The sequence below is a fragment of the Rhinoderma darwinii genome, chromosome 8 (genome assembly GCF_050947455.1).
Source record: "Rhinoderma darwinii isolate aRhiDar2 chromosome 8, aRhiDar2.hap1, whole genome shotgun sequence".
In the NCBI taxonomy this organism is placed as follows: domain Eukaryota; kingdom Metazoa; phylum Chordata; class Amphibia; order Anura; family Rhinodermatidae; genus Rhinoderma; species Rhinoderma darwinii.
The window spans coordinates 108,681,252-108,708,343 of record NC_134694.1 but is presented as its reverse complement, the minus strand read 5'-3'; the positions used below and the strand labels follow the sequence as shown (position 1 = coordinate 108,708,343).

General features: G+C 43.9%; 2 protein-coding genes across 3 annotated transcripts in view; both read right to left on the bottom strand.

The window, feature by feature from the left end:
* PAK4 (p21 (RAC1) activated kinase 4) overlaps positions 1-5,092 on the bottom strand; it is a 46,366-nt gene extending 41,274 nt beyond the window's left edge. Inside the window, exon 1 of the mRNA XM_075836290.1 lies at positions 4,958-5,092. The gene's annotated coding sequence lies outside the window, so the exon portion shown is untranslated. The remainder of the gene's footprint in view (positions 1-4,957) is intronic.
* A 1,650-nt stretch (positions 5,093-6,742) lies between these two features.
* On the bottom strand, positions 6,743-27,017 carry ACP7 (acid phosphatase 7, tartrate resistant (putative)). Of its 2 annotated transcripts, none has more exons than XM_075836288.1 (16): positions 26,469-27,017; positions 24,869-24,970; positions 21,843-21,943; positions 19,802-20,005; positions 18,547-18,729; positions 17,064-17,089; positions 16,192-16,289; positions 15,018-15,080; positions 14,822-14,936; positions 14,324-14,437; positions 12,890-12,947; positions 11,889-11,956; positions 10,133-10,204; positions 8,530-8,667; positions 7,854-7,897; positions 6,743-7,107 (listed from the first exon to the last, which is right to left on the bottom strand). In XM_075836288.1, exons 3-16 carry the CDS (start codon positions 21,940-21,942, stop codon positions 7,092-7,094), a joined length of 1,299 nt encoding a protein of 432 aa, XP_075692403.1. In that variant the 5' UTR covers position 21,943; positions 24,869-24,970; positions 26,469-27,017; the 3' UTR covers positions 6,743-7,091. The 2 variants fall into 2 exon arrangements, with proteins under 2 accessions (XP_075692403.1, XP_075692402.1); XM_075836287.1 differs by having other exon boundaries at positions 21,843-21,947; positions 26,469-27,016.
* Between the last annotated feature and the right edge of the window lie 75 nt (positions 27,018-27,092).

Here is a 27,092-nt window from a genome sequence, read left to right as displayed (position 1 = left end):
ATGGGAACAATTCCCATCACAGCTGAATTATCTTCACGCACACAGGGCCGGCCTTCCGTTGAACGATGCCTTGTGCATTATCTTCCGTTGGCGCCCCCTCCAGATGGTGTACGGACATACAATGTATAAATAACCCTACAGTGCTAAATACGTAGCGCCATACAGTGTGGTGCCTACAAAAGGGTGCCATACACTGGAAAAAGAATACCTCCATATAGTTGACTACCTAATGCTATAAAGTGCTGCCACCACCATACAGTGCCACACTATGTATATACCACAAAACAATGCAAAAATTATTCCAATATACAGTGACCAAAAATGAGTGCCACACACAAATCAATCTACACAAGCCGGGTCATCTGTGGCGCCCCCTTCAGGAGGGGCAGCGGATGCCCCGTGCTACCGCACAGTTCGCAACACCCCTAAGGCCGGCCCTGGATGTTCATATGATTGAGGGGAGGGAGTTTTGCCTGCCGTAAATCCAGCCGAATATAGACAACCTAAAAGGGGCATGCTGAGGGTTGTAGTCCCGCACCAGCTGGGGACGGGCGGCCTGTAATTGTCCCCGTCCCTGCTGTATGAAGCTGGAGCTCAGGTAATGACAGGTGTGGAGAGGATACACTTGTTCCTCGAGCAGGTCGCAGCTTGCCTCACAGGGAAGGTTGATGGCAGCGCATCTTGAGGCGGGTGCAACGCACCACCTGTGTCCGCCTGTCACCCACTGCTACAGCTCTGGCGGTACCTGCAAAATAGGGGGCATTAAGTACCACGCAAAAACGTAAGGGAAGTGATTACGTAACTCTAGCCATGCGATAACTAACCCATCGTACGACTTGTGCAGAAAACCTACGTGACGAGTATTCCAGGCTAAAACAGGAAACACTGGGGTCGAAGTGACGATCCACATAACAAACCATAAAAGTAAGAGACCCGGCTTATTGTCCTAGTCACAGTACCGCGCCCAATCCGAAAATCACCCGCACTGTGCCAATCACAGTGCTGCCACACCTACATCCCACCAGCGACTATTGCTTTAACCCTTCTATGTCCAGGGTCACTGGGCAGGATAGGAATCTCGAGTGAAAGGACAGAGGAAATAACAGTCAATGGACTCGCCCATAACAGAGGTGCAGCAGAATGTAGTGTTACATGGGCGGGGGAATACAATTTCATTAGTCCTGGGTGAAAGCGCAGTCCTTCCCGGCACCTGCAGCTATTCACACTCGGAGGATATTTGTCTTTCTTGAAATGTTGGGTGCATTTACAGAAGACTTTTTGGCCATATTAGAAGAAAAAAAATAAAAAAATAAAAAAACTGCTGGTGAAACAAATTTATTTCACCATTTAAAACCGCACAGGCAAAAAAAAACTTTTGCAAACCGCAGCAAATTTGCGGTAGACCCGCTGGCATTTAGGTCTGGGCTTATGAATTATCCCTTGTCCTGGTTACTTGCACCGTCAGACCTGCACTAGATATACTAAACGGCTTCTCTGGGATTTAGGGTGACCATACACTTTAGATACTGGTCGGCCAACAGCAATTCCTCCAGACGCCCCCATACACACTCTCGCTACGCTCACAGCCGCTTCTCTCCTGCCGCAACAAAGGATCGGGCATACTGAAACCCAACATTCCCGATCCTGCTTTATCCCCGACACGAGTGTTGATACACCCCGGGATACATTAAATAGTCATGACGACCCGTTAAAATCAGTGGGTTTAGCGAACTTTCATCTAATGGGAATGGGCGCTAAGAGTAGAATAACTGCTAAAGGCTGATTTGTATGGACGGGATTGATGGAACACGCCCATAGAGGGCGCCGTGCATATCTACCTCTATCCAGGGCATCCTGGGAGTTGGGAGCCACATGACAACGCCCCTATGCAAATATAGGGGAATTATGTCCTATTCCCCGGTGACTGATGACAACCACGGTTCGGTAAGTCGTAGCAGAGGCCGGCTAATAAGATGGGATTAGATCAGTGATGATCGGGTAACGGAAACATCACTTAAAAAAAAAAAAACGATTTCTCAGGGGTACGGGGTAGTGGCGGCCATATTGGCTGTCAACAGCTGAATCTTTTTTTAACAACCTGTCAGGAAAAAAAAAATTACTCAAGAAATTCCATTAACTAGAAATTGTTTTTTTAAATTTTAGGGTGAAATCTTCACAACGGAGAGAAACGTCTAGGACGACCTTAAAATAAGTGACAGTTATTTGTAACAGATTTATTGCTTTATTTCTGATAGAATCAGCGCCCCCATTGTCCATGGGCTGCGTCTGGTATTGCAGCATTTAAGCGAAGAGGACTGCAGCACCAGACAACCTACGGACATAAATGGCGTTGTGGGGGGGGGGGGGGCAGAGTCTTTTATGTGATTTCACTGTGCGATGGATTTACGACGACATCAATTTCTTCAAATACAGACACGTCACTGAGGCCGTAATCTTGAAAAGTCGTCATCAAGCGGGAAAAAACAAAAAAAGAAGACCCAAATGTCACGTCCTGAAGGTTGCAATCTAAACCACATCCCTCACAGGCTGCGTTCACACTTGTACTGAACTTTGTACATATCTCCAAGTCTTATCAGGTGAGGCCATGTATGACCGGCCACAGGCAAATTCCCAACAAAACGCACATACAGAAGCTTTATCATACAGAGGACACTTCATAGAGCGGCGGTCTTCTGATCACCGAGGGTCCGGCTTTAGAAACCACCTGCAATCAGCTGTCAGGCCCCCTGTAGCCATGTGCACGGTCCGGGATTACGGGCACGGACTGTCACCTGCATTTGCGGGCCGTGTTCCCATTATAAAGAATAGGAGCACAGTCCGTAAATTCAAAAAAAAATAGGACGTCCTAATTTGTGCGGGTCATTTCTACGGCCCGGACACCGCGCACGTTACAGATCCGTAATTGCAGATAAAAATACGGAACAATTTCTATATATTTACGGGAAATCTAGAAATTGTTCCGTATTTTTATCTGCAATTACGGATCTGTAACGTGCATGGGGCCTTAAACCGCAACTGGCCATACGTTGCCCCCGGAATTCATGGATGGGATGCGCCCACCTGAGCGAGAGACGCTCCTATGACATACATGTGCCCTAATCTGTAATATGGGGAGGGGATCTTCATGAAGATAACCCCTTTAAAGTTGAGGTTCACCGAGATCCTGACCAATTCAGATAATGGAACCGATCAGCAGCAATTGTATTCCCCATAAAATAACAATTTATTAGAAAGCTGCATTGTGCCGTTCCTCTGTTATTCCTCCTAGAAATGTAGAAGTGTTACCAGTTGGGGGGTGTCTGTACAAAAACTGACACTGTCCAATCAATGCTGAAGGAGGGAGACACATCTTTGACAAGGAGAATGTTAACACCCAGTTTTAAATTTATTCATACATTTCTAGGAGGAATAACAGAGGATCAGCACAATGCACAGCTCTAAGAAAATATGTAGCAGAATTGTTTATTTTTTTGGGGAATAAAAGTAATTGCTAAAATTAGACCTGTCAGGAGAGGTGACAGCTCGTCCTTAACGCCGTGGCGGCTTCCATTTAAAAGGCCGGACTGTGGAGAGATAGAGGAGACCTAATAATAACAACAGCCATTGCTAGCAGTGATAATAGGACGAGGGTCTCTGCACAACCTCCCCCCAACTCTGACGAGAAACATCACAATCCACATTGATAAGGTGAAAATAAAGTCTAGGAAAAAATGCAATATAAACACACGATGCACAGCAGAATCCACAGTAACTGCGATCATAAGGGTCTGATCAGTGGGGTCCAGCTGCGAGACCCCCACCCACCCTGAGAGCAGGCTGGTGTCAATAGCTCTCATTCATTTCAATGAAGACTGACCATCCGCATGCATCCGCTCCCCATTAAAGGGGTTGTCCACCCAAGACAGTGGTCCTCCAGGAAATGATGTGGGTTGTAGTTCTGAAACAACTAGAAACCCGATGACTGGCAATTCTATAGAGGATATTTAGTATATGGCCTTGTTCACACAGTGTAGATTTTGCATGTATTTATTTTTTTTTTAGTTTAAAAAATAAAAATGTGAATGCTAAATCTGCACCGTGTGAACTAGCTCATAGGAGGATTGGTTGGACAGAGCCCTTTAGAGCGAGCGGGTGCAGGTAGGGGGTACTTCTATGAGGTCTCTATGGCCAAATAGGACACTCTCTTTAATGGTTGGCATTGGCCGGTACTCAGGGTTGGTGGGGGTTTTAATGGGCAGACCCCCACTGTTCAGACTTACGACGTGTCGTAGAGGTCATTCAAAAAGGTCGTACCAGGACAGCCCCTCTCCATAGTGACATCATAGAGGGGGGTCTCTATATAACCACCTTCTATGTTATATTACAGCCGCTTCCTTTCCTATGGGGGGGGGCAATCTTGCAATAGTCACTTGTAACTCGATTGCGCATTTATTTCGTATAGGGCATTGCGACCGCAATTGTCACACGACAAGAAAACAGTCACCCGGACGGACATCTACCACCTATAAAAAGCTGTGTCCTACAGTCACGTATAAACAGGCCGTGTATTCTGTGCTCTGGTCTATAGGGGGCACCAGTGAGCCAAGGGTATCACTCCTCCCAGGGTAAAATTAAATCGTTCTCTGACTAACACCCTGATTGATTGTTATTCCCTCCTTAAAAAAAAAATTTTTATATTTTAGAAAAAGTCTGGATTTTCAAATAGGAATTTCTAAATCCTTGAAATTTGGACCAGTTACCTTTCTGCCCCACGGTTACAACGCCCAAGATAGCTTGCAAACACCTCACAATGACAGCAGGCATCCAACCTCGATCAGATCGGGCGATTAACATCGCACGTCGCACAAAATCACAAGTCAGTGCATAAAAAGGGAAGAATCAGCTAAGTAATACTTCAACCACCTGCATAAAGTACTTTTTATAACGTCTCACTCACCTTTCCTGTCGGTAGCTAGACCCAGACTTTCCTCTCCTTACTGTCCTCCGGCCCCAGGCGCCATGTTACCCTGCGAGCTTCAACATCCGGGGGACTCCTAGCTCCCACAGCGCCGGCTGCCCAGCAACGCCGTACGCCGTAAGCGGCCCGCCTGCTTAATGCGGAAGCGCGCTTTCATTGGTCAGAACAGCTGTCACTCTGCTAACTAGAGCTCATTGATTGGGTGGACTAGACCAACGTCAGTCATGTGGACGGAACCTTCTGATTGGCTGGGAGAGTATTTGCATCTCGCATTTTTATTTATTTTTACCTCAGCTGTAGGAGGTCGGTTGTTGTTGCTGTCAGCTGTCTGCAGCACGGGAGACATATTAGTGGAGCCTGTGTGATTCTTGGTCCTCAAAAACATGGCTCTGGCAGAAGTTGCCATAGTTTGTGAGGGCAAGAAAAGCAACATTCAAAGTTGGGAATTCTGGGAATTGCTATGGTATCTACTGGCAAAGCCTATAGACACGGTTATAAATAACTAAACTAATAAGTGTGATAGTGCCTACTGAAAAGTTCTGTTACTTTCTAGTATACTTTGTGTTACAATTCCTAGTTATTTTCCAAAATGTCTGCTTGCTGTCAGTGAATGGAAACGTCCATGTTTACATCCAGAGGCTGCTCACATTGCGGATTTGCTGCTGAATTTCAGTTGCAGAATCCATACCGATTTTGCCACGTTGTTCTTGGCCATGCGGCCCACTACCGCACAGCCTCTGAATGAAAAGCAGAATGTTCCCACTCACTAACAGCAAGCAGGGTCTTTAAAAATGGTGATACATATAAAAAAAGATTATTACAAAGTTGCAGAACTTTTAATTATACAATGATAAAGGTAAATTTACATAAAACTGGAAACCCCTTTAAAGAATAAATATCAACATATATACAAAAATTATTTTGCCGCCTACAGATCTGCATAAAAAAATATTCCAGTAAATACTGGGTCCTGGTCACCGTCAGCCTCACCCTAGAAGTGCTGATGGCACGTATGATGGCACCGGTCAATATGTTACCCTGCTGCGCCTCCATAAGAGAATGGTGATATGGTGGTCTCATCCCCAGGCATAATATGAATTAAAAAAAAAAACAATCTGGTACATAAAAAATACAGCAGCTAAAAATGATTAGATGGGTATTCCCAAAATCACAAATGATCACCACAAGATAGGCAATCATTTTATGATCGCTGGGGGTCCCACCACTGGAATGCACAATGATTGTGAGAACGAGGGTCCCGAACCCCCAGAACCTCCTCACTGTTCGACCACCACCACCACCGACCGCCGCTCCATTCAAGCTTCTCACTGCGACCGAGCAGTGAGTAGGATCTGCGTGTTCGGGACCCTCGTTCTCACGATCAATGTGTGCGTTCCAGCGGTGGGACCCCCAGCGATTATAAAATGGTCACTCACCCTGTGGATAGGTGATCATTTATCATTTTGGGAACACCCCTTTAACTACAAAGTCTAAAGGGCTTTTCCCCGCAAAACACTTACTGTATCGCATTCATTTAAAGGAAATCAGTCACCAGAGGGACCCCTTTAAGAAAAAGCATTTATTAAATACTAAATAGGTACTCCCCATTTAATGTGTGTGACCACGCTTCCACAGCCATTTGGAATGGGCACCAAGCACCCCCATTCTCAAGGTCATCGTATTCTCCACCCGTAGGGCAAAACATTCTTGTTAACATCCCATAGAGTGAACAGTGGAGGGGGGGGGGGGTGAAAAATAAATCAATTTTAAATATCAAATTTCCTTTAATAACATTTCCACACAAGTTGCATTCACAATTCTAGAACATTTATCCGAGTACTGGCCTTCATATAAAATTGAAATATGTTAATGTTCACGTTCTCTTCCCTCTGGTGTCAGTGGTTTGTACTCCATGATATGTTTAAACTCTACCTCCCTAAGGGCTCTACACAAGAGTGAGAGTCCGAAAACAAGCCATGGAGAGGGGGCGTACTGTACAGCAGATAGAACTTCATGTGACCGCTTCTTTAAATGTACCTACATGTACAATAATGGTGGTCACCCAGACAGGAAGTCAAGCGGTTGCTAAGTAACCTCGAGTCATACAGCCTGTTCAATACACCCCAGAGCTGTAAGAAGAGAAATAAACATGGATTCTGCAAGACTATATCATTCTAACTGAACTAGGGGGAGTTCGATTTTAAGTATCAAGGGAGCATCATCTGACTTGTAAACTTTATGGTGAATATTGGTTTGAAAACAGGTTTCTTCCTCTATGAAGCAATAGCAATGCACAACACGTGTCAGCTCCACGTATACCAGTATATTAGCATCTTTATGTTATCTTTGTGTCTGTGATTATTTAGTGCAACGTAGAACTTAGGCTTCGTTCACACCTGCGTCAGGGCCCCGTTCCGACGTTCCGTTGGAACGGAGCCCTGACTGACACAAACAGAAACCAGAGGTTTCCATTTCCATCACCATAGATTTCAAATACGCTATTGATTCTGTGAAAACAACGGAACCCTTGCACAACTGAGACAACCGGAAACCATTGGCACCGGATCCGTCACCATTGAAATCGATGGTGATGGAAATGGAAACCTCTGGTTTCTGTTTGTGTCAGTCAGGGCTCCGTTCCGATGGAAAGCTCAGTCGGAACAGTGCCCTGACGCACATGTGAACAAAGCCTTATACAGCTCATTGAGTCGAAGAGATCAGCAGCCGGATCAGAGGCATCTTGTGATCATTCCTGAGATACATAAAGAAGGACATCGGTCTGGAGATGATTTGGAGTTACCGATACAGGGAGTTGGAGTCCAACAATTAATCTGAGGTTAAATTTTATCCAGAAATATAGACTTAGAGCATTCACCTCTTGTCCTTAACCAGCCATATCTCATCCATTATCTCTCCATCCTAGGGAAAACACAGCACAGATTTCAGAACAGAAATGTAACTTCTTAAGAAAAATAAAATAGTTCTTTGGAATCCTCTGGATCATGGAGACAGCCTTTATTAAATATTTTCTACAACTTTCTGTAAATATAACTCCTATGCAGACTTATGGGTTTCCATGGTTACAGACCACAAATAAACCCTATGTAGTCTGATCCTGCAATCGTGTTTTAGTCTCTTCCCTCTCCCCCCTCTTCTACTGTCTGTAGGTTATCAAGAAAAGGGGGCAAAAAAGTGGAGTAACACATGACTGTAGCATCAGACTACACAGAGCTCATTTGTAGTCTGTAACCGTGGAAACACATAGGCCTGCATATCAGCTGTAGGCACAAAATGGTGGGATACATTTTTATCAGCACTATTTGTAAATTTGCTTTTTTTTTATGTTAGATGCACTGGATGAATAAAAAAAATGGTTGCAAGACTAGACATACCCTTTATCTGATTCACTATATTGTAAGCGCTGCCACATATATTGGCGGAATAAAGATTTTTTATTATTGAATACATCAATCAATTGCCATGAATTAATGCTAAAAAAGACAACCAATATGTCCAATATGTCACACTGTAAGATCGATGCATGCACTCACCCTGTCGTCTGACACCTGCTGGATGTGTATGTGGGTCTTGTTTGCTATGTGGATACGTGTATAGCCGTAATCTTCTATCCTTACTGCACTCCATTCCCGATGTAATGGAAAGAAAGGATCCAGCCTCTCCTTACATCCCTGACAGAAAAAAAATATTTAAAAGCCATTTTTATTTGTGTGAGGTTTCCAAGAACTTTAAAGTGAATGTCCAATTTTTAACATTGTCATTAAGTCTAAAATTTCTGTGCCTGTACATGTTTTAGAATTTCTTTATAGGGTTTGGAGCTTAATTTTATTGATAAAGAGTTCCAAACCCCTTCACACAGCCATATAATGAAATAGTAATATTGAGTGTGCCTACAGCCACCACTAGAGGGAGCTTAGGAACTTAAATTTTATTGAGTTTAAAGGGTAACAAAACTTTTTAAAAACTTGTGACATGTCATAGTGACATGCCAGAAGTTTTGATCTGTGGCACTAAGACCCCCGCCATTCGCTAAAATGAAGCGGCAGAAGCCCTCGGGTGAGCGCTGTGCTGCTTGGTTTCTGATTGCCTTTCCTCGGAATGCCGAGCAAGCGCTGTACGGTCTCATAGACTTTCTATTGAGCCCGTACACCGCTGTGAGTAAAGCCGAGGATAGCCAATCAGAAACGAAGCAGCGCAGCGTTCACCCGAGCGCTTATGCCGCTTCGTTTTAGCGAACGGTGGGGGTCTGAGTGCTCGGACCCCACTGATCAAAACTTCTGACATGTCACTATTACATGTCAAAAGTTTTTTAAAAGTTTAGTTACACTTTAATGCATACATACTGTAGTATGCAAAAAGTTCATAAGCACCCCCTAATGGCAGCTGCAAACAACCAAAAATTTATTATATAAAGGGGTATTCGCACCTTAAACATTTATGGCATATCCACGAGATATGCCATGAATGTCTGATAAATGTGGAACCCACACTTATTTCAAGATCGGGTGTCACTTAACCCACACATCTTCTGCCATGATTAAGAACACTGCACGTGTTCGAAACGCGTAGGCTCGGGTATTCACCCGCACTACTCCTTGCCTTGAGACTGCGTCTCTGTTTAATTTTTTTAATGATTTTGTCAATAAAATTGGGAACAATTCTTCCTTTTTAAACTTCATTCAGCGCTGGATCATCTCTCCTTTTTTCCTGTACTACACACCGCCGGCCGTCGCGGGAATCCGAGCGAGATATCTGGAGACGCAGGACCGGTGAGCTGGAGGTTTCCTCCCTTCTCTATACTGTCACTTAACCCCCGTTCTGTCTAGTGAGGCGGCCGCTGGCCGTTGCTTTCAGGCAGAGGATGGATGGAGAGGTGGCCGTGCACATCTCTCTATGGATTTTATGGGAGTTAAGGAAACAGTCGAGCCCGCTTGCAGGGGATTTGGAGCTTTATATACGAATAATGGAGTTGGTAATTAATCAGCGCACAGGGCTGGACCCAAAAAAATGACAGTGTTAAAAGGTGGAGATTTACTAGATCTATCTATGAATTATAAATGGATTTAGCATTGTAGCCCATACAATAATAATTGTTATATACATCCATACCTGTTGTCACCCCAGTGTTTCACTCACCGCAGATCCTGTGGTTATGTGGACAGGAGCCAGGGGATTTGTGTAAGGCGCCTCGGGCGATCCTTTATAAACCTGCAATGAGTAGAGGTCTGAATAAGCAATCTTTGCACAGATGAACAAATAGCGGTGTCTCTCCATACTCATTACTGTGTGACGGGGGTCTCTCATGGGTCAGGTCTACAAATATTTGCTTGTGAAATATTTTTCATGAACTAAACTGGTAAAGATGGTGTAGTATGTAGCGTTCAGATAATGTAAGTCAGGAGCGGACACCAACAGCAGAGCGCCCCTGTGCAAGAACATATGGGCTCCTTGATTTCCAACTGCTAATTTGATGGTATGTATGGTATGTCCGCCCCTGAGCTTACCTAACGAAAACTAGGCATGCAGATGACCAGACAAGGAGTTGTGATGTCACACTTATGATTTCACAGTATCTTACCTGACAAAAACTAGTTGTGATGTCACAGCAGCTTACCTGACTAAAACCCATTTGTGTCATAACAACAGCTTACCAGACAGAAACAGTTGTGATGTCACAGTATTTATCTAGCGGGAAACCCACTTACCTGACCAAAACCTACTGTGATGTCACAGCAGTATACCTGATGGAACACATTGTTGATGTCACAGCAGCTTATCTGTCTGAAACCCACTTCTGATGTCATAGTAGCTTACCTAACTAAAACCTACTGTGAAGCCCATTTGTAATGTCACAATAGATTACTTGACACAAACTGTTGTGATGTCACAGTATTTACCTGGAGGGAAACCCAACTTTTGATGTTATAGTAATTTACGTGAATAAAACCACTGTGTTGTAATGGCAGCTTACCTGATCGAAACACATTTATGATGGAACAGAAGCTTACATGACTAAAACCCACTGTGAATTCAAAGCAGCTTACCTGGTGGAAACACATTGATGTCAAAGCAGTTTATCGGTCTGAAACCCACTTCTGATGTCATAGTAGCTTACCTAACTGAAACCCACTGTGATGTCAAACAACTTAACTGACTGAAACCCACTTGCGATGTGATATGATGTCATAGTAGCTTACCCGGCTAAAATCCACTATGATGTCAAAGTAGCTTACCTGATAGAAACACATTGATGATGTCACAGCAGCTTATCTGTCCAAAACCCACTTGTGATGTCATAGTAGCTTACCTAACTGAAACCTACTGTGATGTCATACCAGCTAACCTGACGAAAACCCACTGTGATGTCATAACTACTTACCGGACTGAAACGCACTGTGATTTCATAGCAACTTACCGGACTGAAACCCACTGTGATGTCATAGTAGCTTACCTGACTAAAACCCAATGAGTTGTCACAGCAGCTTACTTGACAGAGACACTTGTGATGTCACAGCTGAAACTTGTGATATCACAGTAGCTTACCTAGCTGCGGACACAAACAACAGGGGACCCCTGTGCAAGAACAGTATGTGGACTCCCTGACTTCCAACTGCTAGCTGACAGTGGAGTGCTAGTCAAGGACCATCTCATTCATGGCTCTCTAGAAAATGCCCCAGTGTTGTACCAATACAACATTAATTATGAGACATGGCAAGGAAGGAGCATAGCCCCTAATATGTGATCTGATAGACAACATAAACCATTATTGTTTAATTTTTGTATGGTAGCACTGGGCCTCCTTGCAGTTGCACAGGTTGCATATATAGTTTGTCCACCTCTGGTAACAGTAATATGGCAGAGTATTCTATGATCCTACGTGTAGTCTACTCACCGTACAGTTGTATACAGGCCACATCCGCTCATAGGAATGCTCATGTGCCCAGATTTCCAAGTCTACCCCTAGAAAATATGTATGTAGATCAGTATGTATAACATACATATGGTTTGATTTTTGCATGAGTAGTGCTGGAAATAGATGACCAATAAAAATTAATTACATTAATTGGGTTGTATTATCTAATCTGTGGGCCGCTGCCACTGCAGGGCTAACGTAGTATTACATGGCGGCCATTCAGATAAACGGCATCTATGTAGTACATGGATGACTTGAGTCCGCCAGAGAGAGAGACAATTTTCAGCATAAGTATTTGCATAAGCTTGTTACACTGGCTCATAGAGTGGGGGTCCTGAGCGGGGGACCACCGTCTATGACATCCATATGCTCTAATAGATCATATGGCAGAGGTTTTGCTGATAGGACAATCCCTTTAAAATCGAGCAACCCTTCTTTTACATTTATTTGTTTGCATGAAGTCATGGCTCGCTGTTGTGACATCACTAGTATCGACATGTGACTACAGCAGACCGTAATTGGCTTGTGATTTGTGATGTCATAGTAGCTTACCTAACTAAAACCTACTGTGATGTCATAACAGCTAACCTGACCCGCTGTGATGTCAAACAACTTAACTGACTGAAACCCACTTGCGATGTGATATGATGTAATAGTAGCTTACCTGACTAAAATCCACTATGATGTCATAGTAGCATACCTGATAGAAAGACATTGATGATGTCACAGCAGCTTTTCTGTCTAAAACCCACTTGTGATGTCATAGTAGCTTACCTAATTGAAACCCACTGTGATGTCAAACAACTTACGTCACGGTCATTACGCAGTTTCAGTCTCTGAATCTTGTGTCTTTATGTCTTTATGGACAACTCAATGAAATAAAAATCTGCCCAACAACCATGACATAAGGATTGCATGCCCTCATTATATTCAGAATTGTATGGGGAAAAATAGGTAAGAAGAGATATTTATCACTATACCATATTTATAGAACAATTCCTCCAGAGCGTACTGTCCACCCGGTAATCCAGTTCTTATCTGCAGAACATCGAATATAAGAAATTAGTATATGAGTCAAAGAGATGTGAGACATCGATCTCATTCTTCATCCTAGAACATCTAGCTGAAGAGCACAATGCAAACCCAATCCCCAAAACGTATGGAGAAAAGATGCCTATAACATTCAAACCCAAGGGACACGGCAGAGAAATGAAGAAAGATGGATGTACGCTGTCCAGTGCAGTGGTTGGGCCAAGAATCTCATCGAGACAACCCTTTTCCTTATGCCCTATTAGGGCACAGGGGCGTAATAGCGGTTGGCCCCAAACACAGAGCATCACTCGACCCGGCCGATCCATGTATTACATAGCCATTCATTTGAAAAGCCTTTGGTTGCGCGATATCAAATTGCTAGGCAAAATAATTATTTTTGCTATTTGTCTGCAACTTGTGATCACGAGTCGCATGCGATTTTGGAATTGCGACTCTCAAAAGACAACCAAAAAAAGTATAATTGCGCATATGATGCAAATGAGTGTCAGTCGCATACAACTTACATTTAGGTCTATGCAGGTTAAGTTGCGTGCGAACGCCGATCTGCAACCACAAATCCAGCAGGTTTTTTTTTTTTTGCGACTGTCGTTTCACGTCCACATTCACAATTATCACTTGCGATGTTTCATTATGACATTGCGATCTTCATGTCGTGCGACCAGAGTCGCCGTATAGTCCTAGCCTTATACTACATTTCGAGAAATAGAGAGGAATCCTCCAGCTCACCCACTAGTTGTCTCAATCCAGACTGCGATCTGATCCTGCGTGACGGCACACGGCAAAGCAACAGGAAAAAACAGAGGAAATGATCCAGCGCTCGTAGAAAGTTGTAAAAGGAAACAAAGTTCCAAGTTTATTCCAATGATTTTAAAGTTCAAGTGCAAGGGGGTGGTAGCAGCAGCAGCCTACGCGTTTCGGACAATTCATCTGTCCTTATTCATGAGCCATGAATATGGACAGAAGCGTTGTCCGAAACGCGTAGGTGGCTGCTGCTACTACCCCCTTGCACTTGAACTTTTAAATCATTGGAATAAACTTGGAACTTTGTTTCCTTTTATACTACATTTACCCTGCAGCGAACGCTAATCTCATAAAAAGCTTAATGTGGGTGGAGGCAAACATTTCATTATTCTCCTTGAAATCTTTTTCTTAAGGTTCTCTTACTCGGCGTGATATGGGCCGTGAAAACGAGCGCAGATCAACAAGGCAGCTCGTTGATCGGTGCTCGTTTGCTCCTTTCACACGGCGCTATGAGCGTTCATATGAACGCTCGTTTGCCCGATCATTGGCCCGTGTAAAGGGGTCTTTAGTTCCTTTAAAGAACTGCTTCCCTTGCAAGTTTCTTTATAGGTTGTCCTTACCGTGCTGTCATGTTGGGCACAGTCATCACTATCGAAGTTGGTACAGTACATGGGACGGTGAGCCATTGTGATGATCCATGGCCGCTCAGAACGATGAGCCTGGCTGGTGGCCTCCTGTAAACAATACAAATCTATGGAAGAACTTGGATCAAATCATTAAAACGGTTGTCCAGTTTAGCAAACCCATTTCCATACACCCTATTAGGGAATTCAGAGTTAACAGAGGGGGGTCCTCATCTCTTGGCCAGTGTGGAAAACGGCTACAAAGAGCGTCTCTTGCCCTGGAGGACCTGTCCTCTGCTAAAGTAACGGCGCATGCAAGTACGAACCAGAATCAAACCGATGAGGCTGCAGCGATCGCACGAGCGCCGTGGCTCCTTCAATCAACTGATCGGCGGGGTTGACGAGAGTCTGACACCCACCGATCTAATATTGATAGGCAATCAATTTTAAAATCTTGGATAACCCCTTTATTGAAAAAAAAACCTTGTAACTGACCTGAAGATCTTTCTGCAGCCAATAATATTGTTCTGCCACCAGCTCTTGCCCATATTTCGGGTAGAAATACACCTCGGTGGAGAAGGAGATAATATGAGCAGGTCCCAGATCCCAGCTGTTGAGACAACATATTCATATTTAATTTCTCATATCCCACCATGAATAGTATGTGGCAGCGCAACAATTGTCAGCTCACCTGTACCAGAGGCCTTCTGTATTTCCTGGCATGGAAAATCTGTTTCGGTAATTGGAGAAGTTACTAAAACACAAAAGTGGAGAGAGAGAGGGATGTAGCGTTTGATACTATCATAGTCTTCAGGGACACATAGAAGGCCAATATAATAGCATTGGAATTCATACAAAATCTCATCCAAATGTAAAATGGCTGCACATGTATAGCAAGAATAAAGGTAGAGCCACATGGGAGATACTTTTCAGGGTGGCAACCGTGCAATGGTCATAGCGCTGTTGGAATAATGGGAAAACGAAACATGCAGATTCATTTTTAACACAATTTTATAGCAGCAGGTGCTCCAAATCCCCTGCTAGTCATAGAGTTCAATAATAAATTCTATCAGCCTGCCGCCACCACTAGGGGGAGCCTAGGAGCTTATTGCATACTACTTATACATTGATATAACTTGATAATATAACCGTATGCAGTAAGCGCCCCCTACTTGTGATTTGGAGCTCCGTATCAGAAAAACGGTGCTCCGACCGCTATAAAGATATGTAAAAAAATTAATCAGCGCTGAATGTTGGATCTAAAAACAACAAAGTGTTCATAGGTGAAGATTCACTTTAAGGGTATGTTCACACGGCCAAATTTCAGACGTATACGAGGCGTATTTTGCCTCGTTTTACGTCTGGAAATACGTCTCAAATACGTCGTCAAACATCTGCCCATTACTTTCTATGGGTAGAACGCTGTATTGTCCACACGACGCGTAATTTTACGCGTCGTACGGCAATTACGACGCGTAAAATTACGCCTCGTAAAAAGAAGTGCAGGACACTTCTTTGGACGTTTTTGGAGCTGTTTTCTCATAGACTCCAATGAAAACAGCTCCAAAAACGGACGTAAAAAACGCAGCGAAAACGGCGTGAAAACGCCGCGAAAAATGCGAGTTGGTAAAAAAACGTCTGAAAAGCAGGGTCTGTTTTCCCTTGAAAACAGCTCTGGATTTTCAGACATTTTTGTTGACTACGTGTGAACATACCCTAAAGTTTGTCCTTAACTCGACCCTGGTGCCACATAAGAAGACACCAGTATTGTAAATACGGGACATGATAGGTCTGGGCCTGTTACACATTTTGCATTTCGGTCCACGAGCTTCACGTTATGCCCCTGGTTTCAGCCAATAACTCACTATGCCTCTTCGTGGTTTCCAGGACATGTCATGTAGGGAACATAAGCTGCCACCGATTCAATCTGACGCATAAATTCATCACCTACTTGAGCGTCATCCTGGAAGAAAAGGAAGGTGGGGATTTAACCTTAATATAACAAGCAGATAAAAATGATCCCCTATGTCTCGAGGTGGCCATACATATTAGACGAAAGTTGATCAAAGTGGACGATTTTGACCATAACGAATGATTATTTGTTAGAAAATTAAGCGAACAAGCAATACAACCGCCCGATGTCCGACAATAATCGTCTGAAAAAAACTGGTCTGCCTTTTTGGAAATTTTTATCCGGGTATCGAAAGTAGTTGAATGTGTCTGGGTCACTCGTGCAACCACGAAGGATCGTTCTGCAAATGACAACCCACAAAGGAGGGGAGTAGGAGGCTTGGTCTAGGGATTGTTACTACCGACAATACATCGGCCAGTAATTTTCAGCGCCAAATTCTGTCCAGAGACGTATTACTTCTTACAGCTGAGGGTTTGCTACACTTGTATCCAGTCCTGGCACTGCTCTGTGATCGGCAGCACAGTTCTCTTTCCTGTCCTGATACTTTGCTACAATGTATCAGTGTAACTTTAATGTATCATACTAATCTCCAGACTGTTCACAGAGGAATCATTTGAATGACGATGAGCTGCAGTACCAGACACAACCCATGGACAAGAGTGGCGCTGTTTTTGGAAGAAAGCAGCCATGATTTTCTAATCATATAATACCACTTAACTACACTAAATGTCACATCTTATCGCTGCACTGAAAACCCCCAACTGCGCATCAATCCCAGACCTAATATGAAATCAGACATGTCAGCAGGACTTAAAGGTCATTTACCTCATCCATATCATAAGCAAAATCACCTGCAAAAAATAGAAACAAAAAAAGACTTTAGTCTCCTGAATACATAAGTCTAGGGCTTAGTTCACATCACGTATGCCCCAGCTGAAGCAGAGATATGCCAACCACATGTGTGCCAAAGGGACATAAACACAACCCCTTCTTGATAGAAGCTGATGATCGCTGCAGCTCTCCGTGGCTGGAGAGACATTTCTCCTGCAGCGACCCCTACAGGGGAAATGTAGCACCTCATGGCGGCCATTCAAATGATTGTCCATCCTTGTAAAGCATGGACAGGCCGGGTCCACCAAAGCAGGGACTACTCTCACAGAGCGACTCTCCATTCTGGCTCATAGAGGAGGGTCCGAAGTGGTGAACCCCCCTATGACATCCCTATGGCCTAATAGGACAGATGGACAGATGTACAGAGGTTTTCATCATGAGACAACCCCATCAACAACCACTCCATTCCCGCCCAGGAAAATATTTTTTTCACGCAAAACTTTACAGTTTTCTTTTAATGACTTTAACTCACAAAACTGGAGGGGTTACAAATCCAGCCACGGTCCCCCAATGTCCGAACCGGGGATCCACAAGTATCAAGTTATCCATAGTGAGCCACATGTGCAGCGCTAGAGCCACTGGTCACATGACAAGATCACGTGACCACAGTATGTGACGTCACTATGGCTGACACATTACTTGCAGCCACATTATTTACATGGGATTTTTTTTTTTTTACAGGTATGGACAGCGGAGGACCAGGGCGGAAGATTTCACATATTGTTGAATCATTAAATGAACGCTGTAAGGTATTCTGCGATTTTTTTGGAAATTCCTCTAATACACAAACTGATTGGCTATTACGGGCAATATCCTCATTATGTTCACAACAGAGTTTTTCTCCGCTGTTATGATTCTGTTCTATCCATGGTCATGATTCCTCTCTGGATCCTGATCATATTGTGGATACATGGCTGAATACACCTCTGCTGTTTATGGCAGACTGTAATCTGTGACCAAAGGTGCCCATACCCATTAAACTAGGGTTCGCCGAACCTATATGTGTATAAGGGCGTCCCGACTCTCTTCCGATGGCAGATGATCGGGCATGTTATATTTTAATATGCCCGATCCTTTGCTTTCACGGAAGATAAGCTTCTGCCAAAGGTGTCGAGCAGTGGTTTATTCCCCTCTCCCCATTGAGTACACATGCACATGGCCGAGCATGCATGTCTAACGGATCGGGAGGAATAGCTGTCTGATCGACAGCTATCCCAGGTATATGGACACCTAAAGAGCCAGGTACAATAGGGATTCGGACATTAACACAGGTGCCCTGAGTATATTCACAACACCCCAGCTAAAGGACGCCATTCTGATAATAACATTAAAATGGGAAATTTCTATTTATGCAATTACCTGATTCGTAAAAAGTAGCTCCAAAATAAAGCTTAGGGCTAAAAATCCCAGTACTTACCAACATGGAGTATAGCATCATACATTTCCATTTGTGCTTCCTTCTGGAGCCTTGATAAGGACTGAGCATTGTCATTTCCCATATCTCCAAACACGGCCAAGCGTGGTCCCCATGATGAGCCAACCTGAAGTACACGGAAGTAGAACCGAGGGCTCCAACCAAGGGAACTGCCGCAATGATAAACTGAGAAACGAGAATTGTGAACATGAGAACGGAACATGGACAATTGGGATGAATGTAAAATAAAACATTGACCTTGTCCAGTTCGGATCATAACAATCATATGTAAGTTTGTACAGTGTCTACAGGATAGCCTGAAATCCACCACCTATCTCATTAGAGTCAGAGACTGCTGCCCATATTTTACACTGCAGCTCGGCTTTTTCAGATTGGCTGCTGTGAACAAGCACAAGCCCACCACAAGCTGACCAGGAAGTCAGAGCATGGAGTACTAACCACTATTATTATTATTTTTTTTTTAAAGAGGTTGTCTTACCATGGTAAGCGTTTTGCTTTCCAGTGATCAGCTGATCAACACAGATCCGGCTTCTGAAACCCCCTCCCCCTTGTAGCATGAAGTCCACCATAGATATATGTGATGCATACAGTGGAATATTTTTCATATGCCACTTTTTGAATGGCCACAAGTTCTTGCATAGAAGAAAGCCACAGTCACAAATGCCCCCATAAGTGTGCCAGCCACTGATGCCGCATAAAAATGTGCAAGCCCCAGATGCCCCTATAAGTGCCAGCCACAGAAGGTCCATAAAAGTAATAACTCCAAGCATACCTCTCAGACTGGCTGCAACAGGAGGTCTAAGGATGGCTACCAATACCAGCAGCTAAAATTGGCTTAGCAATACATATCACTTGTGATGTGGGGGCAATGGGACTTGTAGGTCAACGACAATAAAGAACTGACATCTGTATGCTGAGATTTTACACAATAAAAAATGCCACAAAAACAGTGCAAATGAATACTATAAAAAGATTACAGATTAGTAAAAGGCAAGGAGGAACTGAGGAGGAGAACAGCTTGTCTTGCTCAGTTTAAGCCTACAACACTAAAGATTATAATCCCAATGTACAGATGTCGCGGAGCTGAATTTGTCTTTGAAGTCACTGAGTTGAGAGAACGAAATGCATAAAACATACATTAAAAAAAAAGCTACAAACAGCCACCTGATGCATGGTTGATAAAAAGTATGACTAAAACAACAAATGATGACTTTATCGTAGCCTCGATTTTTCCTACCATATTTCTGACCCGGATTTAGATTCTCCAGAGTAACCCGATGGATGAACATCTTTCTATGTTTTGGTCCTCCATCCACAAAGACGGTGGCACTGCCATAAGCAGTAGTATTGAAGGAAGGAGGTCCCGGCAGAGGGTTGAATTCTACTACAGACGGGGTCCAGTTGAAGGTAGTCCATGTCACAGTCATAGTTGCTGGACGTCCTGATGAAAAAAAAAAAAATGTAACTTCTCTATAGAAATGTTTTTAAACACTAGGTAGATACAAGGGTTTCAGGGTCGGACTGGCCGACCACAAAAGCTGAGGACACTCTATTGTATCCAGGTTCTAACATATATATATGATAGGGCTGACTTTGGTTTAGATCAATTGTCTTTAGGGTCAATCACTTTTTGACATAATTAACAAATACCCTTTAAAGGGCCTATTACAGCGGCCGATAATCGGCCGGTGCAGCGAGCGCCGATCAATGAGACACCGTTGATCGGCGCTCGTTTGCTCCTGTCACACGGAGCTAGGGATGGGGACGAGCGGTCATTTCTAAGATCACTCGTCCTCATACATTATTATCATATCGGCAGCGCGTCTCCCTGTTTACACAGGAAGATGTGCTGCCGACAACAATAATATTTCAGTTTTTTAAAACGATACGATCAGCAGATGATTGAGCGTTTGCTTGTTCATCTGCTGATCGCTGCCCTGTTTACACAGCGTAATTATCGGGAACGAGTGTTCTATGAACGCTCGTCTGCCCGATAATCGTCCAGTGTAAAACCCCCTTTAGTCCTTATTGATTATATGACAACTAAAAGGGGAAATGCTCTTGTTCTGTATAGCAGCATTTTGGGCCCTCAGAATAATTTCTTCTCGTGGGCCCATTATTGGGATACATGGTTCCCACCAGAGGAAATTATTCTGAGCGTCCGTCCTCCAGATATACAGAACAGGACCATGTCCACTTGAATGTCCAACACTGATGGAGCTTATATGGTTTTTGCGAATAATGTGATGTCCAGTCTTGCGGTCATATTGTAGCTAACAAACATAGAGCAGGACATTAAAGAGGCTCTCCGTTTGGACAATTCCTACTAGTTAGAATGGTCCCGAGTTTAATAAACAGATCGCAAAGTGTCACCCTGCTGGGACCCTAAGTGATCAGCTGTGATCTATGGAGAAACCTGTCAGTAAGTGTTCCATTTTCCTGCAGCACCACCACAGGGGAAACTAAGCATTACACAGTGTCCATTAATATCAATGGGTTGTCTGTGAAAAGCAGGACAGGACAGGTTTCCCAGAGCAGGAGACGCTCTTTGTAATCGATCTCTGCTCTGACCAAGAGATGAGGATCCTGAACAGAGGAGCCCCCTCTATTAACTGAGAATTCCCTACTAGGGTATGTGAAATGGGTTTTCTAAACTGGATAATCCTTTTATGGTCCACACTGCATGGGCCCCTTTCAATTATGATGGTGCTAAAATAATTAGTAAACTTCAACATTTTCTGGGATAGTAGTCATTAACCAGCTAATGTCGTATAAGAATTTGAATTTGCGCCCATGTAAAGGAACAATATTTCCATTGAACAGAACGACTTAGATCAGAATGAAGTGTCCTGAAAATGGCAATAAGATTACTATAAGGCTGGGTTCACACGACCATGTTACGTCCGTAATGTACGGAACGTATTTCGGCCGGAAGACCCGGACCGAACACACTGCAGGGGGCCGGGCTCCTAGCATCATAGTGATGCGACGACGCTAGGAGTCCCTGCCTCTGCGTGGAACTACTGTCCCGTACTGTAATCATGATTACAGTACGGGACAGTTGTCCTGCAGCGAGGCAGGGACTCCTAGCATCGTACATCACTATGATGCTAGGAGCCCGGCCCCCTGCAGTGTGTTCGGTCCGGGTCTTCCGGCCGAAATACGTTCCGTACTTTACGGACGTAACATGGTCGTGTGAACCCAGCCTCAGACTAGTTACTAAAAACACCTGTTTTAGCGAGAAGAAAGCGCCCTTCAGAAGTCCCAAAAATGCTTACCTGTATATGAGAGGTGCACCTGCTCAGGTTGATACCAACCAATGTTGGCACTGTCGACAGTCAGGATGATCACACACAGGGGTAGAATAGAAGTCCACATCCTGCCTGATAAAAGTTACACGTCATTATAGTAAGAGTATCAACAAACAATTCATTTCCTATCTATAGAATTATAGGTCACAAAAAACATAATGGCGCAACCACACACATCCCGAATTATAATGTCAGCGGCATATAGTGCCACCAATAAATCGGTCAACATTTGCAGACTATAGGAATACATTGTGTAGCATTACATGCAAAGTTGATGGGGATTTTTGTTATATTTGAGAAAAAGCTCTTTAAACAGGTTTTCCGCATTATGTCGGAGCCTGCTATTTTTTTTTTACTGTATTCCCCCATTATATAATAATGTCATCTAGTACACTATTCTATACAGCGAAAAAAAAAAAGGTATATCCACACACCCTATGAGAAACTATGGATAAGTTTGGCGATGGGAGCTTTCCGGTGCCTACGCCAAACGATGTTCGTAAACGTGTCCCCTGATCCCCATTCTGCAAGCCAAGGCAACCGGCAGCAGCTGCTTCCAGGAAGTGGAGAGGCGGCCGCACAGGTCGTCAGGAATGGACATACCATATGTGCAATCTGTGCACCTGCATAGGGACCCAGCAGATAAGGGGGCCCTCTGCTGTCCTTAAAGGGAATGTATCACCTATATATTTTTTCCTAATAAAAACAAGATAGTAAATCAAAATCTTTTCTTCTAATCTGTTTTTCATTATTTGATTACAGAGTATTCTATTTTCTGTACATGATTATGGGGGCAGCCATCTTGCCTGAACTGCTGTTAAAAGCATTTCGATATATGGACCATAGGAAACAATAATCTGGAGTTGGCCCATTGACGTCTATGGGAGAATGTTGTGGGCATGCTCAGTAACATGTGCAGAGGTCATTGGGCAGAAACGGGGAGGAGGAGAGCTGTGACCATCACTTATTGTCAATTGTAGATCCTGTGTTATCTATATAGAGGTGTTACCCGTCAGTGTAATCCTGCCTGTGATGATAATGAGATGACTGCTGAGAAGTGATCACTACAGAACAGGAAGGATCAGTCTATTGTGAGGCTCAGTGGCCAGAGTGAGAACTGCAAGATTTTAGGGCTATTTTTTAATGTAGATAATGACGTAGAAAATAAATAAAAAGTCACCTAAAAAAAAAGCTTAAAAAATATGTTTAACATAAAAACTTGATTTAAACAAATAGGTAATTTCCTGATGACACATTCCCTTTAAAGCACCTCACAGCACCCTACTGTCTAGTAGATTGCATGGAAGGGACTGAGCTAATGCATTTAATACTTTACAATTGTTAGTGGATTTTTGGAGAGACAAAAGGGAGATACCCTCTGATACGGGAGATACCCTCTGATAAGGGGGATACCCTATGATTCGAGAGCAGGGGGCCCATATACTGTGTGCACAGGCGCCCTCTGCTGTCTATGTCGGCCCCTGCATGTGCATATCTCTCCTGATGCCCCCTATTGTTACTAGTAAAGTTGTCCATACACATAAAATATCTGTTGGCCAAACAATTTCTCGATGATCACCCACTAAAACACGTATGTTTAGTTCAGCCAACCAAGCATGTTATGTTAACAAGGTGAGAAGATAAACAGCTGCCAGGCACCTCTGGTGCCGCTTATCTGTGAGAAACAGTGGATCAGAGAGGTTAAAATCCAACCTACCCGATCCTCGTTTCTCTAGATGGGGCTCCTTGAAATTGGAGGGATCCGCATACAAATACTAATATGTATAGTCAGATTATAGGACAAAAGAAGCTAGATATTTGTTGGAAGATCCAGCCAATTTTCATTGGACCTGCTAGTAATCTCATGTTTATGGGCCACCATGAATTGGGTGAGTCTTCTAACAAGAAGATTTATGGCCAATGTAATCCAAAAGCTAGCTCCCGGATTCCTGCAAAAGCACGGAGATAAGCGGATGCCGGATATTTGAGGCGGTATTCTTCATGTGCTTAGTGTCACCATCAGGGTCACACGGGGAATCATGACAAATTAAAGTGGTTTATGGTTTGGGTAAGAGGAAGTAATCCTGCAGAACTCATCAGTGAAGATAGGAAGGTGACCTATCTACACAAAACCCAAAGGGACCCATTGGTGGTTAATTTCATAGGAAGGGTACCTCAGAGCAAAAATCGAAATGCAAACTCTCCCAGTTTGTACTGCCACAAACATCTCATGAAATGTTCACCACAACCCTTTCACGATCCCTAGTAGTAAAGAACGGAGGCATGACCATTGTGATCGCTTAAGGTCATCCCTCTTTTGATTGCTGGGGTTGTAGTGTTTTTGGAAGGGGGAGCCCATCCTGGGGTTGTGGTGATTTTGGAAGGGGGAGCCCGGCCTGGGGTTGTGGTGTTTTTGGAAGGGGGAGCCCGGCCTGGGGTTGTGGTGTTTTTGGAAGGGGTAGCCCGGCCTGGGGTTGTGGTGTTTTTGGAAGGGGGAGCCCGGCCTGGGGTTGTGGTGTTTTTGGAAGGGGGAGCCCGGCCTGGGGTTGTGGTGTTTTTGGAAGGGGGAGCCCAGCTTGGGGTTGGGGTGTTTTTGGAAGGGGTAGCCCGGCCTGGGGTTGTGGTGTTTTTGGAAGGGGGAGCCCGGCCTTGGGTTGTGGTGTTTTTGGAAGGGGGAGCCCAGCCTGGGGTTGTGGTGTTTGTGGAAGGGGGAGCCCAGCCTGGGGTTGTGGCGTTTTTGGTGACACAAGAGAAGATGAACAAGGGTCAGCATGAACTGCCCCGCCCCCCACATGGGCCATAGGGGTTGTACTTTACATTTACTATTAAACTTGTTTCTCTCCATTTTATTATTGCAGTGGGAACATGATTAGTCAGTGTAGACATAACCTATAGCCGAATGAAAGGGTGTATAGCCGAAATCTAAGTGTATCTAAGGGGTTAAAAACTGAATTCTATACAGACCCATGATATAAGGGTGATGCAGAACATACCTGAGAGTCCTTGCAGTGTGGAGAGTAGAAACAACTACTTCTCCTACACTTGGGGATTCAAGTCAGTAAACAGCAAGTAAATCCTCTGCTGGAGATACAGTCCTGGAAAAGCCGGAAATAAAACAAAACAGAAGGGCTGCTGTATATGAAGCGTCCTGTGCGAAACACAACTGCCCCCTACTGCATGAAACCAGCAACACACTCAAGAAAAAAACCATGGAAAGCAGATACTTTTTGTCTATGTACACCTATGGAAAGAAGCTTTTTTTAAATATGATTATTAAATTTGTGTTTTGTGTTTTTAAGCCACTTTCAAAGTTACTTTTATTAAAAAATCTTTTGGGAATACAACTATGTTCCTGTATACATAGAAGCTGTATCGTTCTCTCTCAGTCTTTATTCCGTCAGTTCAGCTGAACTGACAGCTTGGCTGAGAGTGTGTCCTGTGTGTCTCTAACACAGGATCCACCTAATATCGATGACATCTAAGTTATGAACACACAGGACGCGCTCTCAGCCGAGCCGTCAGTACGGCTGACGAAATGTGTCGAAAAAGATTTGCGGCAAAAACAAGGTGCCACATCTTCACACTGAGTTTTTTGCAGGCGGAATTTCTGCCTCAAAATTCCGTTTGGAAGTTTGAGGCAGATTTTCCTCTCCCTGCACGCCGATTTTCGCAGCGTTTTTTGCCCACGGCCATTGAGCACCGCGGGCATAAAACGCCGCAAAATACGCTTTCTCTGCCTCCCATTGAAGTCAATGGGAGGTCAGAGGCGTAAACACCCAAAGATAGGGCTTGTCCCTTCTTTCTCACGCGAGACGGTTTTACTGCTCACTAGAAAAAGACGCCTCCGCCTCCCATTGAAATCAATGGGAGCCATTTTCGGGCCATTTTTGACGAGTTTTGCGGCGCGGTCTCCATGTCAAAAAACTTGTCAAAATACTCTGTGTGAATAGGGCCTTTAAATTTTCCCCATTCTATTCTGCCCTGTGTATGTTGTATCTTCTTTTAAGAAAGCTGGGTGATAACAAAGATGGACAAATTAAGCTCTTAAGGTTCCAGAATGGGAAAATTAGATTTTTTCCAGGGAAAGCCGAGGTCAGCCAGACATCTGTAGCGACCTCTGCAGGGAAAATTTAGTACTACATGGCAGCCATTCAGAAACAAGGGCAGACCAAGTTTGCCAGAGCATTCTGGCTCATAGAGGGGTTCCCCATAGTGGGGACCCCCTCTATGACATCAATATGTCTCAATAGGTTATATGGACAGGGGAATTGTGAGTGACGTTAGACACTGGGAAAAGCGGATATGTCTGAAAGTGTGATCTGAGGGGGGCTTGTAGTTCAGTGTTTCCTATTTGCTCTTCTTGGGGGGGAGCAAGCCCCATGGACCCTTCACTCTACAATACCCAACACAGTGCCGGTTGTGTCTTGTGACTGCGTCTGCTACCACGACTCCGCCCTATTGATTTGAATGAATCCGAGCTGCAGTATTGGTCACATGTACATGATCGGCAGTGTGTCGGGTGCTATAGTGAAGGCGCTGTGCCACTCGATCTTCATTCTGCTGACCCCCACTGATCACAAATTGATGGTCTACCTTAGAGAGGATCCATCAGCTCTCCTGACATTCTCAATTCTGGAGCATCTTTTCTTAGAACTCTGCATTGTGCCACTCCTCTGTTATTCCTCCTGGAAATGTATGAATAAATTGACAACTGGGCTTTACTATTCCCCCAGGTCTGCACTGTTTTGCCATAAATGTGTAAATGGAATCTCTTTAATTGTGTACGATACAAATAGAAGAGAACGCAACGGAGCTGCAAGGTGAACACAAGTGTGACGCATGTAACCTGCCGTTGTCCAACATTGCAATAATGTGACTCCTAGCCACCCCTCTATATATATAAAAAATGGCGCAAAATATTGATAAATAGATGCATAGTGGCAAAACAGCTCTCTAGGGTCACGCCACGGTTATTATGGACTAGCACCATTATTTGGTATAAAATATTTGTGTTCATGTGCAGCAGTTGTCTGAGGTAGTGGAAGCAAGAAGAGCGTGCGAAGTCTACTAAATGCTGCACTAATTATCTCAAAATTCACGACTCTAATGGTAAAAATATCTATCTATCTATCAATTGGTCTCATATCTGTCTGTCTGTCCATCTATCTCTATCTAGTCATAACTTATAAACTTTAAAAAAAAAGAAAACTACAACTC

Coding starts and splice junctions, on each gene's coding strand:
- ACP7 (XM_075836288.1), bottom strand. CDS start 21,942: ATGTGGACTTCTATTCTACCCCTGTGTGTGATCATCCTGACTGTCGAC. Junction 17,090..18,546: donor TGATGCTATACTCCATGTTG/GTAAGTACTGGG, acceptor TATTTTTTGCAG/GTGATTTTGCTTATGATATG. Junction 11,957..12,889: donor GGAATTGTTCTATAAATATG/GTATAGTGATAA, acceptor CATATTTTCTAG/GGGTAGACTTGGAAATCTGG.